The 20,190-nt window shown below is 37.9% G+C and overlaps 1 protein-coding gene across 1 annotated transcript in view; it reads right to left on the bottom strand.

Annotated features, from left to right (window-relative positions):
- The window catches only part of NME4 (NME/NM23 nucleoside diphosphate kinase 4), a 42,973-nt gene that overhangs the window by 11,546 nt on the left and 11,237 nt on the right, over positions 1-20,190 (bottom strand). The window contains exons 2-3 of the mRNA XM_053695296.1: positions 11,476-11,708; positions 6,247-6,359 (exon numbers count right to left, since the gene is read on the bottom strand). Of these exons, the coding sequence (XP_053551271.1) occupies positions 6,247-6,359; positions 11,476-11,708 (346 nt within the window). The remainder of the gene's footprint in view (positions 1-6,246; positions 6,360-11,475; positions 11,709-20,190) is intronic.

Raw genomic sequence — 20,190 nt, forward strand, 5'->3', positions numbered from 1 at the left:
GGATATGAACCGCAGAGATTAGACAGGAGCTGGATTCCGCCCAAACCAAAATTCGAGATACTTCTTTCATAGCCAGAGGACTGTGAGTCCCTCCTTGATGATTGATGTATGCCACAGTTGTGACATTGTCTGTCTGAAAACAAATGAACGATTCTCTCTTCAGAAGAGGCCAAAACTGAAGAGCTCTGAAAATTGCACGGAGTTCCAAAATATTGATCGGTAATCTCACCTCCTGAGATTCCCAAACTCCTTGTGCCGTCAGAGATCCCCACACAGCTCCCCAACCTGTGAGACTTGCATCTGTTGAAATTACAGTCCAGGTCGGAAGAACAAAAGAAGCCCCCTGAATTAAACGATGGTGATCTGTCCACCACGTTAGAGAGTGTCGAACAATCGGTTTTAAAGATATTAATTGATATATCTTCGTGTAATCCCTGCACCATTGGTTCAGCATACAGAGCTGAAGAGGTCGCATGTGAAAACGAGCAAAGGGGATCGCGTCCGATGCAGCAGTCATAAGACCTAGAATTTCCATGCATAAGGCTACCGAAGGGAATGATTGAGACTGAAGGTTTCGACAAGCTGTAATCAATTTTAGACGTCTCTTGTCTGTTAAAGACAGAGTCATGGACACTGAATCTATCTGGAAACCCAGAAAGGTTACCCTTGTTTGAGGAATCAAAGAACTTTTTGGTAAATTGATCCTCCAACCATGATCTTGAAGAAACAACACAAGTCGATTCGTATGAGACTCTGCTAAATGTAAAGACTGAGCAAGTACCAAGATATCGTCCAAATAAGGAAATACCACAATACCCTGTTCTCTGATTACAGACAGAAGGGCACCGAGAATCTTTGTGAAAATTCTTGGAGCTGTAGCAAGGCCAAACGGTAGAGCCACAAATTGGTAATGCTTGTCTAGAAAAGAGAATCTCAGGAACTGATAATGATCTGGATGAATCGGAATATGCAGATATGCATCCTGTAAATCTATTGTGGACATATAATTCCCTTGCTGAACAAAAGGCAATATAGTCCTTACAGTTACCATCTTGAACGTTGGTATCCTTACATAACGATTCAATAATTTTAGATCCAGAACTGGTCTGAAGGAATTCTCCTTCTTTGGTACAATGAAGAGATTTGAATAAAACCCCATCCCCTGTTCCGGAACTGGAACTGGCATAATTACTCCAGCCAACTCTAGATCTGAAACACAATTCAGAAATGCTTGAGCTTTCACTGGATTTACTGGGACACGGGAAAGAAAAAATCTCTTTGCAGGAGGTCTCATCTTGAAACCAATTCTGTACCCTTCTGAAACAATGTTCTGAATCCAAAGATTGTGAACAGAATTGATCCAAATTTCTTTGAAAAAACGTAACCTGCCCCCTACCAGCTGAACTGGAATGAGGGCCGTACCTTCATGTGAACTTAGAAGCAGGCTTTGCCTTTCTAGCAGGCTTGGATTTATTCCAGACTGGAGATGGTTTCCAAACTGAAACTGCTCCTGAGGACGAAGGATCAGGCTTTTGTTCTTTGTTGAAACAAAAGGAACGAAAACGATTGTTAGCCCTGTTTTTACCTTTAGATTTTTTATCCTGTGGTAAAAAAGTTCCTTTCCCACCAGTAACAGTTGAAATAATAGAATCCAACTGAGAACCAAATAATTTGTTTCCCTGGAAAGAAATGGAAAGTAGAGTTGATTTAGAAGCCATATCAGCATTCTAAGTCTTAAGCCATAAAGCTCTTCTGGCTAAGATAGCCAGAGACATAAACCTAACATCAACTCTAATAATATCAAAAATGGCATCACAGATAAAATTATTAGCATGCTGGAGAAGAATAATAATATCATGAGAATCACGATTTGTTACTTGTTGCGCTAGAGTTTCCAACCAAAAAGTTGAAGCTGCAGCAACATCAGCCAATGATATAGCAGGTCTAAGAAGATTACCTGAACACAGATAAGCTTTTCTTAGAAAAGATTCAATTTTTCTATCTAAAGGATCCTTAAACGAGGTACCATCTGACGTAGGAATGGTAGTACGTTTAGCAAGGGTAGAAATAGCCCCATCAACTTTAGGGATTTTGTCCCAAAATTCTAACCTGTCAGGCGGAACAGGATATAATTGCTTAAAAACGTTTAGAAGGAGTAAATGAATTACCCAATTTATCCCATTCTTTGGAAATTACTGCAGAAATAGCATTAGGAACAGGAAAAACTTCTGGAATAACCGCAGGAGCTTTAAAAACCTTATCCAAACGTATAGAATTAGTATCAAGAGGACTAGAATCCTCTATTTCTAAAGCAATTAGTACTTCTTTAAGTAAAGAGCGAATAAATTCCATCTTAAATAAATATGAAGATTTATCAGCATCAATCTCTGAGATAGAATCCTCTGAACCAGAAGAGTCCAAAGAATCAGAATGATGGTGTTCATTTAAAAAATCATCTGTAGAGAGAGAAGATTTAAAAGACTTTTTACGTTTACTAGAAGGAGAAATAACAGACAAAGCCTTCTTTATGGATTCAGAAACAAAATCTCTTATGTTATCAGGAACATTCTGCACCTTAGATGTTGAGGGAACTGCAACAGGCAACGGTACATTACTAAAGGAAATATTATCTGCTTTAACAAGTTTGTCATGACAATTATTACAAACAACAGCTGGAGGAATAGCTACCAAAAGTTTACAGCAGATACACTTAGCTTTGGTAGATCCAGCAGGCAGTGATTTTCCTGTAGTATCTTCTGGCTCAGATGCAACGTGAGACATCTTGCAATATGTAAGAGAAAAAAAAACATATAAAGCAAAATAGATCAAATTCCTTATAAGACAGTTTCAGGAATGGGAAAGAATGCCAAATATCAAGCTTCTAGCAACCAGAAGCAAATGAAAAATGAGACTGAAATAATGTGGAGACAAAAGCGACGCCCATATTTTTTAGCGCCAAATAAGACGCCCACATTATTTGGCGCCTAAATGCTTTTGGCGCCAAAAATGACGCCACATCCGGAACGCCGACATTTTTGGCGCAAAATAACGTCAAAAAATGACGCAACTTCCGGCGACACGTATGACGCCGGAAACGGAAAATAATTTTTGCGCCAAAAAAGTCCGCGCCAAGAATGACGCAATAAAATGAAGCATTTTCAGCCCCCGCGAGCCTAACAGCCCACAGGGAAAAAAGTCAAATTTTTGAGGTAAGAAAAATATGATAATTCAATGCATAATCCCAAATATGAAACTGACTGTCTGAAAATAAGGAAAGTTGAACATTCTGAGTCAAGGCAAATAAATGTTTGAATACATATATTTAGAACTTTATAAATAAAGTGCCCAACCATAGCTTAGAGTGTCACAGAAATAAGACTTACTTACCCCAGGACACTCATCTACATGTTTGTAGAAAGCCAAACCAGTACTGAAACGAGAATCAGTAGAGGTAATGGTAAATATAAGAGTATATCGTCGATCTGAAAAGGGAGGTAAGAGATGAATCTCTACGACCGATAACAGAGAACCTTATGAAATAGACCCCGTAGAAGGAGATCACTGCATTCAATAGGCAATACTCTCTTCACATCCCTCTGACATTCACTGCACGCTGAGAGGAAAACCGGGCTCCAACTTGCTGCGGAGCGCATATCAACGTAGAATCTAGCACAAACTTACTTCACCACCTCCCTTGGAGGCAAAGTTTGTAAAAACTGATTTGTGGGTGTGGTGAGGGGTGTATTTATAGGCATTTTAAGGTTTGGGAAACTTTGCCCCTCCTGGTAGGAATGTATATCCCATACGTCACTAGCTCATGGACTCTTGTTAATTACATGAAAGAAATGTAGAGGAAGGGTGCTGTTGGGAATCCGCCGTAGGAACAGAGCCCCCAGAGGCTGATGGCTCAATAAGGCCCCTGGCTCCCTGAGCCCGAGGAACCAGGCACTCTAAGAAAGCACAAGAATCAGGACTGATAAACCTGTGTCAGTGGGGCGGAAGCACCTTCTTTACAAGAGGAAGAATCGGAATCAGAAATGACAGTCTCAGCTTCAGAATCCTCTATGGTTAAAACCAAAGAGAAAATTAGGATAATATAAAAAAAAAAATGAACGGCATCTGACACCCACAATGGCTAGGGCACTCACCACCTCCTATGACCAGATCCAAAACGAAGCAGGAAATCTTCGTTGCCACACGGTCAGGAATACGCAAGCGAAATAAACCCAGCGTAACAACGCCCGGTCATAAGGTGAACCGTAAAGTCCAAAAAATCGTGGCAGAAAAAAGGTAGCAACTAGGCCCCACTAAATCCTACAAGCAATTCTCCCATCTCAGCCCCAGAGCCAATACCCAAAGCAGGAAAATCACAAACATGATTAAGGAACTCCACCCTGTTCACAAATCCCCCCTAAGGAAGGAATTATCCCATGATTCCCAGATCCGAACAGAGTATCATCACTGAGACCCATACCTATCTATCACATAATATTCATATTGATAAAAAGAAATGATCTTACCGGAATCTACGCCGTGGAACAGAACACGGCCCTTCAAGTGTGACGGATAGTAGCGTCGCCTCCGTCATGGACTTGAAAGAAGACAGCAGGTAGCGAAGCGAAGGGTCGGCAACCCCAAGTGCTAGAGGAACTGTTAATACGAATCAGGATGGTGTCGCAGAGAGAACTCCTACTGCATCTCCGGACTAACATTTGCCCAGGCCCTCACTGAGAGACTAACATGACTACATAAAACTCCTGTCCCATTGTGAAGAGTACTTCCCTCCATGAGAGACACTTTACGTAAAAATTAATAAAAGGATTTGCATTAAAAATACAACTTCTGACACTTCTCTGCCAACCTCCTGGGACGAAAGGCAAAGAATGACTGGGGGATGAGGGGAGTGGGAGTATTTAAGCCTTTGGCTTGTGTGTCTTTTCCTCCTCCTGGTGGCCAGGTTCTTATTTCCCACAAGTAATGAATGCGGCTGTGGACTCTTTCCCATTAGGAAGAAAAAAGGGATTATCTATCTTTTTATACAATAAAAATTCTGGAGTAGACTGTCCCTTTTAATACAGTAAAATTGCACAAACAAGTGCTTAATAAAAAGACAATACAAACCCACTTACTCTGAATTATAAATGAGCAATAGAAAAAAATTTTCTGACAAATTTCAAAATTTACTTCAATTTGCCAGCTCTCTGTATCATGCGACAGCCATCAGCCAATCACAGACTCATATACACTGAACTCTTGCACATGCTCAGTAGGAGCTGGTGCCTCAGTGAGTATAAAAAGACTGTGCACAATTTGATTATGGAAACAAAGTGGAAAGTCTCTTAAAACCGTTCTGAATCAAAAGTTTAATTTTGAATTTAGTGTCTTTTTAAAATGCTTAAACTAGAGAGTAAGTGCAGGGCACAAAACAAGAAGGGGTCAGTGTGAAGTGTATTTATATCCATATTTAGTACAATAAAGCTTTAGTGTCATCTCCCCCTGAAATAAGTGACAGTGATATGAAGTCTAGTGTTTGAAACATTAAAAGGGCCTTGTTCCTCCCTTCTTATTTGGGATGAGGGGGGGGGGGCTTTTTTTATCCTGAACTGTAACACAAAATAAGAGGGAAAATCAAGGATCCTGTTGTGCAGGAAGTACATTTACTAGACTCCAGATTATATTTAACTTAAAAATATTTTAAAAACACAACTGTTTTCATATTTAAAAAAAAAAAAAAAAAAAAAAAACTGATACAATTAAAGTGCCATAAAACAGGTTGAAATCTGTGCATATCTTAAAAAGGGCTAATTAAGTAAAAATACTTTGCATTAAAAAAATATAAAAAAAAAAAAAAAAAAAAAAAAAAAAAAAAAAAAGTTAAAATAATTTTTAAAAATAAGCAAAATTTGTTACAGCCATGCTGTCTGGGGAAGTCTGATCCATCCCCTTTATCAGTTTTTAGCATCAGAAACAGCAGCTTATTTGCTTATACGCAGCTCCAGCAGGTAATGAGTCTTCAATCTACCAAATCAAAGGTGGATATAGATACAGCCATATAAAGAATTGTGTGGGGGGAGTTAGAGTTTTACAATTCAGAAACTAAAAAGAAGGGTTAATAAGGCACTGCAGTATAAAATTTGCAGGTAAAGTAATTCAAGTACATATTATATTTTGTCTATCTCAAATTGTTTTATGTCCTTTTAAAGACAGGTGATATATTGGTGAACTAAGGTAATTTATTTTGCTCACCTGCTGATGTGGACACTGAAGTCCCCTCTTATGGTGCCTGGTTTTGCCTGCGCAGAGTCTGTATCTCCGACCATCATGCGTGAGGAACGCACCACATTGTGCCCTTCCCAGACCTATGAAAAGTGGAAGGATTGAAAAGGGACATTAATAGATTTGCGTTAAAAAAAAAAAAAAAAAAAAAAAAAAAAAAAATTAGTTTATCCCTAGAGGCTAAAAAACAAAAATCTCTAACTTGGAGGTTTTCAAAATGCTGCAAATTACATAAACCAGCTATTTGATTTGCTGCATTTCCAATTTTTTTTTCTTCTTAACAAAAGCAATAAGCGTAACTTTTTTTATATAAATATGAGAGCCGTTCCTATATCTGTGCATCATCCGTTTTATGATCATTTTAATTCTCCTTAAACCTTTAGTTCCCAATTAAGATAGATTGTACAATAAATTTTTACATCTTATCAGATTTTGTTCTTCTTGCAAAAAACTGTTGCCATGTAGATCTCCAGACACATGCACAGTACCTATCTAGGTATCTCTTCAACAAAGAATACCACAAGAATCAAGTCTAAAATTTACTGTTAAACTTTTTTTTTTTTTTAATTCGGAGTTACAAAATAAATTTTTGAGTGTCATGTCCCTTTAAGGAGTGAGGTATAAGCACAAAGTTATTTAACAGCTAAATCAACTAAATACATAGTGTGTATTATAATCTTGTTTCATATTCATGAATTAAAGGTATATTAAACTGTGTGACATTTAAATATAACATCTTTAAATTATGTGTAGAAAAACCCCAAAACTGCAATATATTTTCATTATTTACTGCCTCCATTTCTTGTAATTAAAGGGACAGTCTACACAAAAATTGTTTTAGAAAGACAACGCCTTTACTTCCCGCTCCCCAGTTTTGCACAACAACATTGTTATATTAATAGTACACTTAATAACATTTAAACCTCTAAATGTCTGCCTGTTTCTAAGCCACTACAGACAGCCTCTACTCACATGCTTCTGTATTTGCTTTTCACAACAGGAGACTGCTAGTTCATGTGAGCCGTATAGATAACATTGTGCTCATGCCGGAAAGTTATTTAAGAGTTAGCACAACACAGTACTAAATACAAGTCAATAGATAATAAATACAAAGTCATGTGATCATGGGGCTGTCAGTAGATGCTTAGATACAAGGTAAAAAGTGTATTAATATAACAGTTTTCTGTGCAAAACTGGGGAATGGGTAATAAAGGGATTATCTATATTTTAAAAGAATAACAATTCTATTGTAAACTGTCCCTTTAACTCTGAAAAGTGTTGGTTTTCTAAAATCCACTGAGTTTCTATAAAGTAATGAGCACCACAATATTTTAACTTAAGTTAGCCCTTACTCACTCTCCAGCTGAGGACAAATAGGGACAGTTATAAAACAGCCAATAAAAGACTGTCCAAACAAGGCTTTGTGGAACATAGGATTATCCAAACGGGTTTCCACACAGTTTTGTTAGCACAGAGATAAAGAGAAATAATTCAAACATGGAGGTGCTTATTACTAAACCTTTACACTTAGATGTTCACTAAACAAACCAAAAGAACTGTTAAAATAAAAATAAATCTACATATTTTAAGGGTAATGTTTGATTTGAATTTTATATCCCTTTAATTTCAGTTTTGAATGTCCCTTTAATAGAAAGAGGCTCAGAGAAGATTAGAGAGCCTTTTAATTAATCTGATCATTTGAGCAGCTGCTTACACCTCATAGACCAGCTCTATACTAAATGACATCACTCGTAGCTGCATCAGGATAATGAGAAGACAAAGTACTAACATGCAATGTATGTGCTATAGTAACCAAACGTAGACTCCCAGGAGAGCAGCACCCTCCATTTTAGCTAAGGGCAAACATCCCATGAATATATTCCTTTATAGAGAGAGGTCGACCAAGCACAACTGTAACCTTGAATGTTGTGTGCCAGGATTGCTAAAAGCTCAGAGACAAAATTAGATCCATCCAGCATTAGGCAACACCTTTGCTAGGGTTAATGGTCTAAGGACGTGTTCCATTTTTGATAAGGGCACAAATTGAATTAGAATATCCATTAGCGTTATTTTGCAGAGCAGACACCTAACATTACAGCTTCCAGTTGTGCACTGATATCTGTTAATGCAAACCCTGGGTTAGAACGGCAACCGGCGGCTTCATCTGTGTTGGAATGAACCCCTCTATACCAGGGGAGGGAGGCAAGTTTACAGTACAAGCTGCCAAGGTGGTGTTCTATTAAGTCGTCGAAATCTCCAAGGATGTCACTTATGGGGACTCTCCCATTTTCACAAATTTGTTTTTGCCTCTGTCTGGGGGGTTAGGGGGGCGCCCCGCCAATCCTCTGGCATCCACCCCAAGCGGAGGCAAAAATAGATAATGAAGATAGGCGCTAATGCTGAATTACAGTGCCCATCTGATTGGCCTGTGTCTCCGTGAGGGACAGGATGCACAACCAATCAGATGAATGGTTTGGGTGTAATTGGAGATTGCGACAGGACAGTGGCACTCAGGACACATCAGTTAGCACTCTGCTTCTGGGCTACCGCCATACTGCTTGGTTTCATTGGCTGCAGAACTTAAAGGGCCATTATAGGGCAATATTTATATGCGCCGTTAGAGAATGTCATTATAGCAGTAGAGACCATGCAATGCTACAAGTGTAACCCGTGCAGAATTACTGCTTAGGAACACTTCTAGTCCACACTACCAGGGAGCCAATAAGTGGCAGCAGTTGCATTGCACACTAAAATTAAAAATACTGTGGTATATAAGATCAAATCAGCCAATTTTAAAATCCTTTTTACTACAATCATTTCTCAATAGCCAAATTCCACCCACCATTTGCCTCGTTTGAAGGAGCCAATTCAGGGTCGAGTCTGCAGACAAGAAGGCTATAGCCACCAAAGTCATAATGTTAGTGTAAAGTACATTATTTTGCAGTAATCGGCTAAAGCCAAATTTGTGAAAGATATGTAACAGGGTCAGCCTTGAGAAGTCAGCAGGGTGCAATTCTGCAAGTTGTGCGAATCAGAAAATCCTGTCACAACTAATAATGAAAATATATTGCAAAGTTTTTTCATTATGCATAACTAAACATTAACAAGATGTTTACTGTCCCGCTAAAATAAAATGAAAAAAAAAAAAACAAAACAAAAAACGACATCTAAGCTATTTTTGGTTTAGACCCTGGACAGCACTTGTTTATAGGTGGATGAATTTATTCACCAATCAGCAAGAATAACCCAGGTTGTTCACCAAAAAAGGGCCGGCATCTAAACTTACATTCTTGCTTTTCAAATAAAGATACCAAGAGAATGAAGAAAATTTGATAATAGGAGTAAATTAGAAAGTTGCTGCTCTATCTATCTATCACCAAAGAAAACATTTGGGTTCAGTGTCCCTTTAATTGGACATTAAGCCCAAATATTAACTCCATAAATTAACAAATTACAATACACATTTTGCTGTAAAATAAATCTCAAAACTATGTTTGTTCAATGCTCCCTTGAGTGGCTGTAACCTTAAAGGGATAGTATATTCAAAATTAAAAACTTTCATAATTTAGATAGCGCAGCAATTTTAAACAACTTTCTAATTTACTCCTATTATCATTTAAAAAGCAAAAATAAAGTTTAGGAGCCAGCCCATTTTTGGTTCAGAACCCAGGTAGCACTTGCTAATTGGTGTCTAAATGTAGCCATCCAATCAACAAGTGCTACCCAGGTGCTGAGCCAAAAATGGGCTGTCTCTTAAGCTTATTTTTCAGCTTTTTAAAATAGATATCAAGAGAACAAAGAAAAATTGATAAATAGGAGTAAATTATAAAGTTGCTCAAAATTGCTTCTCTATCTGAATCATGAGTTTATTTTTTACTAAACTATCCATTTAATATACTGCATATTGTCTGACCTAGCTACACACTACACAAATGTTTACAACCATGCTCAAAACTCATTTACAACTAGCCTTAATGGGCCAGAATCAAGGGAGATCACATACTCGCCAGAGTTTGTTACTAGAATGTGCAGTTTTGGAAATCATTTGCAAACAACTTAAAAAGTGAATTAAAAAAAAAAAAAAAAAAAAAAAAAAAAAAAAAATGTATTTAAAATTTTTTGTATGCAGATCTTTTGCAATGCAGTGCTGGGCTTAAAGTGACAGTCTAGTCAAAATTAAACTTATGATTCAAATAGGGAATACAATTTTAAACAATTTTTTAATTCACTTTTATCATCAAATTTGCTTTGTTCTCTTGGTATTCTTTGTTGAAAGCTAAACCTAGATAGAATCATATGCTAATTTCTAAGCCCTTGAAGGCCGCCCTTTATTTCAATGCATTTGGCCGTTTTTTTACACAGCTACAGGGCGTTATTTCATGTGTCATACAGATAACACTGTGACCACCCCCATTATGTTAGACATGAGAAGGCACTGATTGGCTAAAATGCAAGTCTGTCAAAAGAACTGAAATAAGGGGGCAGTCTGCAGAGGCCTAGACACAAGGTAATCACAGAGGTAAAACGTTAATATAACTGTTTGTTGTGCAAAACAGGGGAATGGGTAATACAGGGATTATCTATCTTTTTAAAAGAACAATAATTCTGGAGCAGACTTTCCATTTAATCACGGATATACTTTGCATATATAAAAATTGACCTCAAAGGGAAAAAAGCAAAACAAATAATGAATTATATTGCAACGAAGCCCCAGAGTAGCCACACACTTTTTTATATAAATTGTGAGCACATTTAATCAGATATTTGTGGTTAGCTTGGTTTGAATGGGGCAATAGCAGAAATAAATAAAAATAAAAAAAATAGATAACGAAACATACTGCAGACATAAAATAAGTGATAAAACCAGTGTTATCCCCAGAGCTTTTTAGCATGTGCACCCCCTGGCTGATTTTACTAATCAGTCGGCTACAATTGTAGCCAATATTAAAAATATTCAATTTTATTGCGCAAATCATCATTAAATACATTTATGATAAATTATGCAATTCATTTGTGCTTTGGATGGCATAAATGATATATTATAAAATATTACACTGCCCCCACCCAGCTTCCAACATTTTTTGTTGAGAATACTGTAAAATATTTATATACGAGGGGTACTACTTCATAACATACAGGAACAGTCTGTAATGAGATCCATTCCTTACCCCTTTAGCTGCGGGCAAAGTACCTGCTTACCATAGCTACTACAGGTCCAGAAGCCATGTATCTTATGAGCGATGGGTAAAACGGCTTTCTGCGCAGGTCGTGGTAATGTTCAGCCAAAATCGCTTCTGAGGCTTGCAACAGTTTCAGTCCAACTAGCTTGAATCCGCGCTGCTCAAAGCGCTTAATAACCTCACCCACCAATCTCCTCTGGACCCCATCTGGCTTCACCGCAACCAGCGTGCGCTCCAGTGCTTTGGGTACCACTAGAAAAAGAGAAAGCAAAATAGTTAGTGTCGGGATTAGTCTATGGTTGCGATTAGTGTGGGATACTATGTGTAGAAAACAGAAAAGTAAGAAATCAATAAATGGTTCTACTTCGATAAAACCACAAACTGGTCATATGCATGATTTTATTTCACAATTTAATGAAAAGATGTATGCAGAAAAGCTGTGATATCAAATACAGAAAACAATGACTGCTCCCAAATCAGCTTTACAATAATACATTTGCTGTAGCCAATTAGGACAGATATAAACAAGCCATCTCTCTGTAGCATGTTGCAGAGTCAGGGTACTGAATACCGCATCCTCTCTGGTGTCAGTGGAAAACAATACCCATATAAAAGCATACAAAATAATGAAAGAACAATAGATTTTCGCTTTCTTTCCTACACATACGTAACCATTTTCATGGAAATACAATCTTGAATGTAGTGTGCCTAGCACGTATTCTGCGCGTAGAATGTTCTACTTGTTTCACACTTAGAGGTCAATTTATCAAAGGCTTCGCAAGCCTTTCGACCCCCTACGACTGCAGGTTCTCACAAGACAACCTGCACGCAGTGTTTAACAAGCAGTGCTCATCAGACCGCAGCTTTCCTAACCTTTCGCCACCTCTAAGGTAGCGAATTTCAATCTCTCCGGTAATTCTCATCTGCGTCTTCTCAAACTGCCATCGGTGTATGTGATGTGCAAAGCTCTATCACATTACGCTATGCAGCAATCTTCTTCATTATCCACCAGTTTTTGGATCTTAAAATGACCAATGGAAGCTGGAGAAGAGTATGCAGTGAGTGCGCAAACACCTTTTTTTCTCTCAATTACTTTGTGTTTCTCCGTAGATGCACAGTGGGAAGGACGCCAATAAAACAGTATGACACTGCGCATGCAGAAATGGAACTCAGATTAAGAAAGGATGATACACGTACACCCAAGACAAGGGGATTAGCACAGGATTGTGTGTACTGGGAGGAAACAAAGCAATTAAAGGGGCAGTCAACAACAAAACTGTTATTGTTTAAAGAAATAGATAATGCCTTTACTACACATTCCCTGGTTTTGCAAAACCAACACTGTTATATTAATATACTTTATAACATTTAAGCCTCTAAATTTCTGCCTGTTTCTAAGCCATTACAGACAGCCTCTTATCACATGCTTTTTTGTTTGCTTTTCACAACAGGAGACTGCTAGTTCATGTGGGCCATATAAATAACATTGTGCTCATGCCTGTTGGTTATGGATGACACTGCACTAATTGGCTAAAATGCAAGTCAATAGATAATAGCCATGTGATCAGGGGGCTGTCAGAAGATGCTTAGACACAAGGTAATCAGAGGTAAAATGTATATTAATATGACCGTGTTAGCTGTGCAAAGGGATTATCTATCTTTTTAAACAATACACTATTTGGAGTTGACTGTCCCTTTAAAGAGGCAGTGTACTGTAAATTTGTTTTCCCCTTAATATGTTCACAATGACCTGTTTTTAACAGCTTCCCATAAAACAAGAAATGGGAAATTGCTCTGTTCAGTATTTTCTTCCAAATAAATTAATTTTGTTCACCAAAACCTTCATCCATAAAGTTTCAGTACATATGTACATAGTACATAAACAGGTATAATCTTCACACAGCCCACGTGAATAGGTTTTTTGTTTCTTAGAAAACTGGGGTGTGATTTAAATGATCAAAACAAGCTATTTCAAATACAAAAATAAACCTAAGTAGCAATTTCCCATATATTTAATATACCACAGCTGGAATAAGAAGTCATTGGGAACACATTAAAAAGGGAAATATTTGCAGTATGGAGTTTCTTTAAAAAGGGACATTAAATTATGTATCACCCATAAATTAATTAAAACAATCAATAACATTTTCTCAACTTGCTTCTGGTTTAAAAAGGTCTGAAAATATCTTGTTCCATGCTGCCTCACAGATTAGAGCTCCAACTCGAACCTAAATAGGAAGTAAAATGCGGCAAATTGCCCAACAGCTACATTCTACACAGTGATTGCTTAGAGCAGAATCTGTTTTTTCAGCTAGCCCTAAATGGTGACAATCAGGGAAGATAAGTCACACCAGAGTAAAGCGGTTTACTACTGATCATCACTTTGTACAATGCGCAGAGTTTTGCAAGTTTGAAACATATATGTTGTAAGCAGGTCTTTAGCAATGCAGTGATTTACAATGGAGACAGATAGATATATAATGTGCATATCTAACAAATGACTAATATCCCTGCAAAGTACACTAGGCCATAACAGACTGTACTATATTACGCAGCAGAAGGGGAAGAAACAAACATTCATTCGACCAAAGCCTTTCAGACATTCTATGACCTTTACCATTGTTCCAAGAGATTTGCTGATTCTTTCCTTGTTTTGGCAACTAATCAGTCGGCCATATATATCTGTTTTAGCCACTACAGACACTTGCTCAACCATTTGCAGAGATCACTACTAACATTATGTTTATTAGATAATACAGACTGGTTTCTATTATTGTTAAACACAACTTTAACCCTTCTGCACATTTCTCCAACAAAACCCTCACCTAGAACTAATTCCACTGGACCATAGGGATGCTGGGTAAGGATATGCAAATGAGCCTCACATGACCTAACCCACTGGTAAACAAACCTGTCCTCAAACCTCCCTAACAGGCCAGATTTTGAGGATCTCTGAACTGGAGCACAGGTCATCAGCTGATTAGTCAACATGGTTATTTTACCTGTTCTCACCCTGGGTGATCCTGAAAACCTGGCCTGTTGGGGAGGCCCGAGGACAGGTTTGAAAACCAGTGGCCTAACCTAAAACTCTTTGCTTCTAGATTCACACAGATCCTGGAATATAATCTGCATATACCTCTTACAGAAATAAACATTAAACTCAAAAATGAAAAGGGATATTAAGTCAAAATTAAACTATTATGGTTCATACAGCTCATGTCTTTTTAAAAGACTTGATGTACTAAGGTCATCAAATTTACCTTGTTCTCTTGGTATTCTATCTAGCATACCTAGGTAGGCTCAGTAGCAACAACGCAAGCAACATGCCGATTGGTGGCTACATATTATGCCTCCTGTTATTGGCTCACCTGATGTGCTCAGCTAGCTTCCAGTAGTGCAGCCCCAGAGCGGACTCTAACTATGTGTTTATTCCCTTTGCAGGGGCTAAAACATAGTTATATGCAACCAATAGCGCAATAATAAAATGCATACACAATTACATTTATGCCCTTTTAAATAAATCTAAAAATGTGTTCCAGTTTTTTGGAAAGCCAATGTTCTTGAGAGTTTTCTTTCATGATTCAAACTACTTTTTAATTGGCTTCATTCTCTTGGTGTATTTATTTTAATAGCATACCTAGGTAGGTTCAGGACTGGGAGCTAGCTGCCGATTTGTTGCCACACATAAATGCCTCGTCATTGGGTCACTATGTGTTTAGCTAGCTCCCAGTAGTGCACTGCTGCTCTTTCAACAATGGATAACAAAAGAATGAAGCAAATGTGATAAAAGAAGTAAACTGGAAAGCTGTTTAAAATCAAATGCTCTCTCTGAACCATGGGGGGGGGGGGGTTCATATCCCTTTAATGCATTTGGAAATTGCTGGTATGTTAATTGCAAGGCTACAGATAATTCCTTTAATTACAAGGTGTGTTGCTGCTAGGACATATTTTATTAGGCAATGGAGTTGCTGGGGGAGGCACAGCACCCCCAGAATAATGTCCCCCCCCCCCCCAACAGTAGTAATCCGTTGCTTTCGCCCACCACCCTTCTCAGGCCACCCCAGCTTTGCCGACGTCGCACCCCAACCCACGTTTGGGCCCTGCCCTCATCTTTCGTCCCCACCTCCTACAAGTGCACCCCCCCCCACCCCAGTATAATATCTGGAGAAGCCCCTGAGTGTAGCATCTATTTGCATGATGTTTAGGATGGCTTCTTGAGAACATTTAAGCGCAGCGTCAGCCTCTGCAATTCTGAGTTGCGTTACCGCAAGATTATGTATTAAACAAATGTATATATATATGTGTGTGTGTGTGTGTGTGTGTGTGTGTGTGTGTGTGTGTGTGTGTGTGTGTGTGTGTTATACACATACACACAGTGGACATAAAAAGTCTACACACCCCTGTTAAAATGTCAGGTTTCTGTGATGTAAAAAAATGAGACAAAGATAAATCATTTCAGAACTTTTTCCACCTTTAATGTGACCTATAAACTGTACAACTCAATTGAAAAACAAACTGAAATCTTTTAGGTGGAGGGAAGTAAAAATAATTAAAAAAAATATAAAAAAAAAAAAAAATAGTATGGTTGCATAAGTGTGCACACCCGTAAACTAAGACTTTGTTGAAGCATCTTTTGATTTTATTACAGCACTCAATCTTTTTGGGTACGAGTCTATCAGCATGGCACATCTTGACTTGGCAAGATTTGCCCACTCTTCTTTGCAAAAACACTCCAAATCTGTCAGATTGCGAGGGCATCTCCTGTGCACAGCCCTCTTCAGATCACCCCACAGATTCGGATTCAGGTCTGGGCTCTGGCTGGGCCATTCCAAAACTTTAATCTTCTTCTGGTGAAGCCATTCCTTTGTTGATTTGGATGTATGCTTTGGGTCGTTGTCATGCTGAAAGAAGAAGTTCCTCTTCATGTACAGCTTTCTAGCAGAAGCCTGAAGGTTTTGTGCCAATATTGACTGGTATTTGGAACTGTTCATAATTCCCTCTACCTTGACTAAGGCCCCAGTTCCAGCTGACGAAAAACAGCCCCAAAGCATGATGCTGCCACCACCATGCTTCACTGTGGGTATAGTGTTTCTTTGGTGATGTGCAGTGTTTTTGCACCAAACATATCTCTTGGAATTATGGCCAACAAGTTCAACCTTGGTTTCATAAGATCATAACACCTTTTCACACATGCTTTTCGGAGACTTCAGATGTGTTTTTGCAAAATTTAGCCAGACTTGGATGTTTTTCTTGGTAAGAAAAGGCTTCCGTCTTGCCACTCTACCCCATTGCCCAGACATATGAAGAATACAGGAGATTGTTGTCACATGTACCACACAGCCAGTACTATATTCCTGCAGCTCCTTTAATATTGCTGTAGACCTCTTGGCAGCCTTCCAGACCAGTTTTCTTCTCATCAATTTTGGAGGGACGTCCAGTTCTTGGTAATTTCACTGTTGCGCCATATTTTGTCCACTTGATGATGACCGTCTTCACTGTGTTCCATGGTATATCTAATGCCTTGGAAATTCTTTTGTACCCTTCTCCTGACTGATGCCTTTTAACAATGAGATCCCTCTGATGCTTTGGGAGATCTCTGCGGACCATGGCTTTTGCTGTAGGATTCAACTAAGAAAATGTCAGGAAAGACCTACTAGAACAGCTGAACTTTATATGGTGTTAATCAGAGGCACTTTAAATGAATGTGATTGCTTAATTCTGAACACAGCTACATCTTCAGTTATAAGAGGGTGTGCACCCTTATGCAACCATATTATTTTTGTTTACTTACCTCCTCCTAAAATATTTTAGCTTGTTTTTCAATTGAGTTGCACAGTTTATAGGTCACATTAAAAGTGGAAAAGGTTCTGAAATGATTTATCTTTGTCTCATTTATTTACATCACAGAAACCTGACATTTTAACAGGGGTGTGTAGACTTTTTATATTTTGTATATATATATATATATATATATATATATATATATATATATATATATATATATATATATATATATATATATATATACACATATACACACACATATATACACATACACATCACTGGCAGCAACAGTATTTTTAGGCTTCTATACAAAACAGAAAACAATGACTCTGCCTAGAAATAGAATAAACACAGAGTTACTTTATACCGGATGTTGCAGCACGCGACTCTCTGCAATGTATTTAGGCTCTCTGGGTAATTTCATACATGTGAACAATCACTACTACTCAGAAATAGACGGTAATCAGATGCTTCCCCACAGGGTAACCAATTGCACTGTTCCCAGAAACATTTTTTTTAATTTCATTACTCAGGAAGAGCAGCAATTTTAAGCAACTTTCTAATTTACTCCTAGATTTAGCCATCAATAAGCAAGCGTAACCCAGGTTCCGAATTAAAAATGGGCCGACTCCTAAGCTTTACATTCCTGCTTTTTAAATAAATATAGCAAGAACACAAAGAAAAATTAATAGGAGTAAATTAGAAAGTTGTTTAAAATTCCTGCTCTACCTGAGTCATGAAATTAAAAAAAAAAATGGGTTTAGTATCCCTTTAAAAAAGGGACATTGTAAAATAAAAAACTACACACAATAATTAAAGCATTTAATTTTTGCATCACTGAATCTTGCTTACTATGTAATTAAAGGGACATTAAACATAAATTGTAAGCCACAGGATAATGTACCTTCATATCTGAAAAGAGGTTTCCAATAAATAATGCAGCTTTATTTTGCCATGAGTTTATTTAGGTTTATTTATTTTCACGGATTTCCCTGCCCCCTAAAATAAAAGAATCCTCGCTAACCAATCAAAAACTAAATTGTTGTTTGGTAGCCCTGCGCCCTCTTCACTTCCCTCATACACTTTTTCAGTTTATCTGTAGAGGATATAAAGGAACAGAAGCGCCACGTGGCCTAGCACTGTATATACTCTTGTGAGATACTATATGAGAAATTTGGTGAAGCACCCCCCCTCTTGGCGCAAATAGAGCAGGCTGGAATCTAACAGTCACCCAGCAGACTGACCTCCGGTGTGACTCAGGATATGCTATCCCACAGGTGTATGGCAGGAAAAGATGGTATACAGGCTTAAAGGGACGTGAAACCCACATTTTTTCTCTTTCATGGCTTATAAAGAGCATGCAATTTTAAACAACTTTCCAATTCACTTCTATTATCTAATTTGCTTCATTCTCTTAATATCTTTTGTTTAAAAGCATATCTAGATAGGCTAAGTAGCTGCTGATTGGTGGCTGCACATAGATGTCTCGTGATTGGCTCACCCATGTGTACTGTGCTTCATTCTTTAGCTATCCATTGTTAAAGAAATAACATTAGATAATAGAAGTAAATTGGAATGTTGTTTAAAATTGTATTCTCTGTCTGAATCATAAAATACTTTTTGGGGGTTTAATGTCCCTTGAAGCCTGATGAAACAGTCATGGGCTGACTGAGAAACGCGTTGCTTGTTTTTATTTATTTTAATAAAGTTGTTGTACTCCCTTTAAGCCTGTATACCATCTTTTCCTGCCATACACCTGATATTTGGTGTACCTTATGCTGGGATATCGCATCCTGAGTCACACCGGAGGTCAGTCTGCTGGGTGACTGTTAGATTCCAGCCTGCTCTATTTGCACCAAGAGAGGGGTGCTTCACCAAATGTCTCATATACTATCTCACAAGAGTATATATAGTGCTAGGCCATGTGGCGCCTCTGTTCCTTTATATCCTCTACAGATTGCTGATTTTGGATCTCGGCCTTGGATCCCACCACAGAAAACTGCCTGGACCTGGGACAACTGTTTCTTATTGGGTTATATTTATCACACCCTCCCCCTCTAACATATGGGACTTGAACATTTTTATGATATTCAGGAACCTGATAATTGCATTCTGGTTTTTGTGTTTTAGATTCATTGTATCATAGATTGTTATAATATCATCAACTAACCTATTTTTGCAGAAGGGCACCCCCTGTATATTTTATTTACTTTACCAGTTTACTTCCATTATCAAATGCTCTTCATTCAAGGAGCAGCAATGCACTACTGGGAGCTAGCTGAGCAAATCAGGTGAGCCAATGACAAGAGTCATATCTGCAGCCACCAATCAGCAGCTAGCTCCCAGTAGTGCATTGCTGCTCTTTTTTTTTTTAAACAAATACACCAAGAGAACAAACACCACCACAACTAGAGTGCGCTAACAAGCGTCAGCCATATTTATAGAAATGTAAGAACACTTTTTTTTTTTTTTTACACATTTAATTATATCATTCACAAAAAAAAACAAAAAAAAAAAAACAACCACTTTTATTCAAAAGGGACACTCAAGTCAAAATTCCACTTTCATGATTCAGATAGAGCAGCGATTTTAAACAACTTTCAAATTTGCTTTCATTAACAAAAAAGTGCAGTCTTTTTATATTTACTCTTTGAGTCACCAGCTCCTACTGAGCATGTGCAAGATTTACCGAACATATGTATATGCATTTGTGATTGGCTGATGACTGTCACATGATACAGGAGAAGTGGAAATAGACAGAACTTTGAAATTTGCCAGAGAAAAAAAAAAAAAAACTACTCATTTGAAGTTCAGACTAAGTGCTATTGCATTTGTTGATTATGCAAATATACTGTATTTACTAGTCCTTTAAAAGGGACACTCAGGTTAAATTAAATGTTCACGAATCAGATACAGCATGTAATTTTAAAAAACTTTCCAATTTACTTCC

This window comes from Bombina bombina, chromosome 11, assembly GCF_027579735.1.
Source record: "Bombina bombina isolate aBomBom1 chromosome 11, aBomBom1.pri, whole genome shotgun sequence".
Taxonomy (NCBI): domain Eukaryota; kingdom Metazoa; phylum Chordata; class Amphibia; order Anura; family Bombinatoridae; genus Bombina; species Bombina bombina.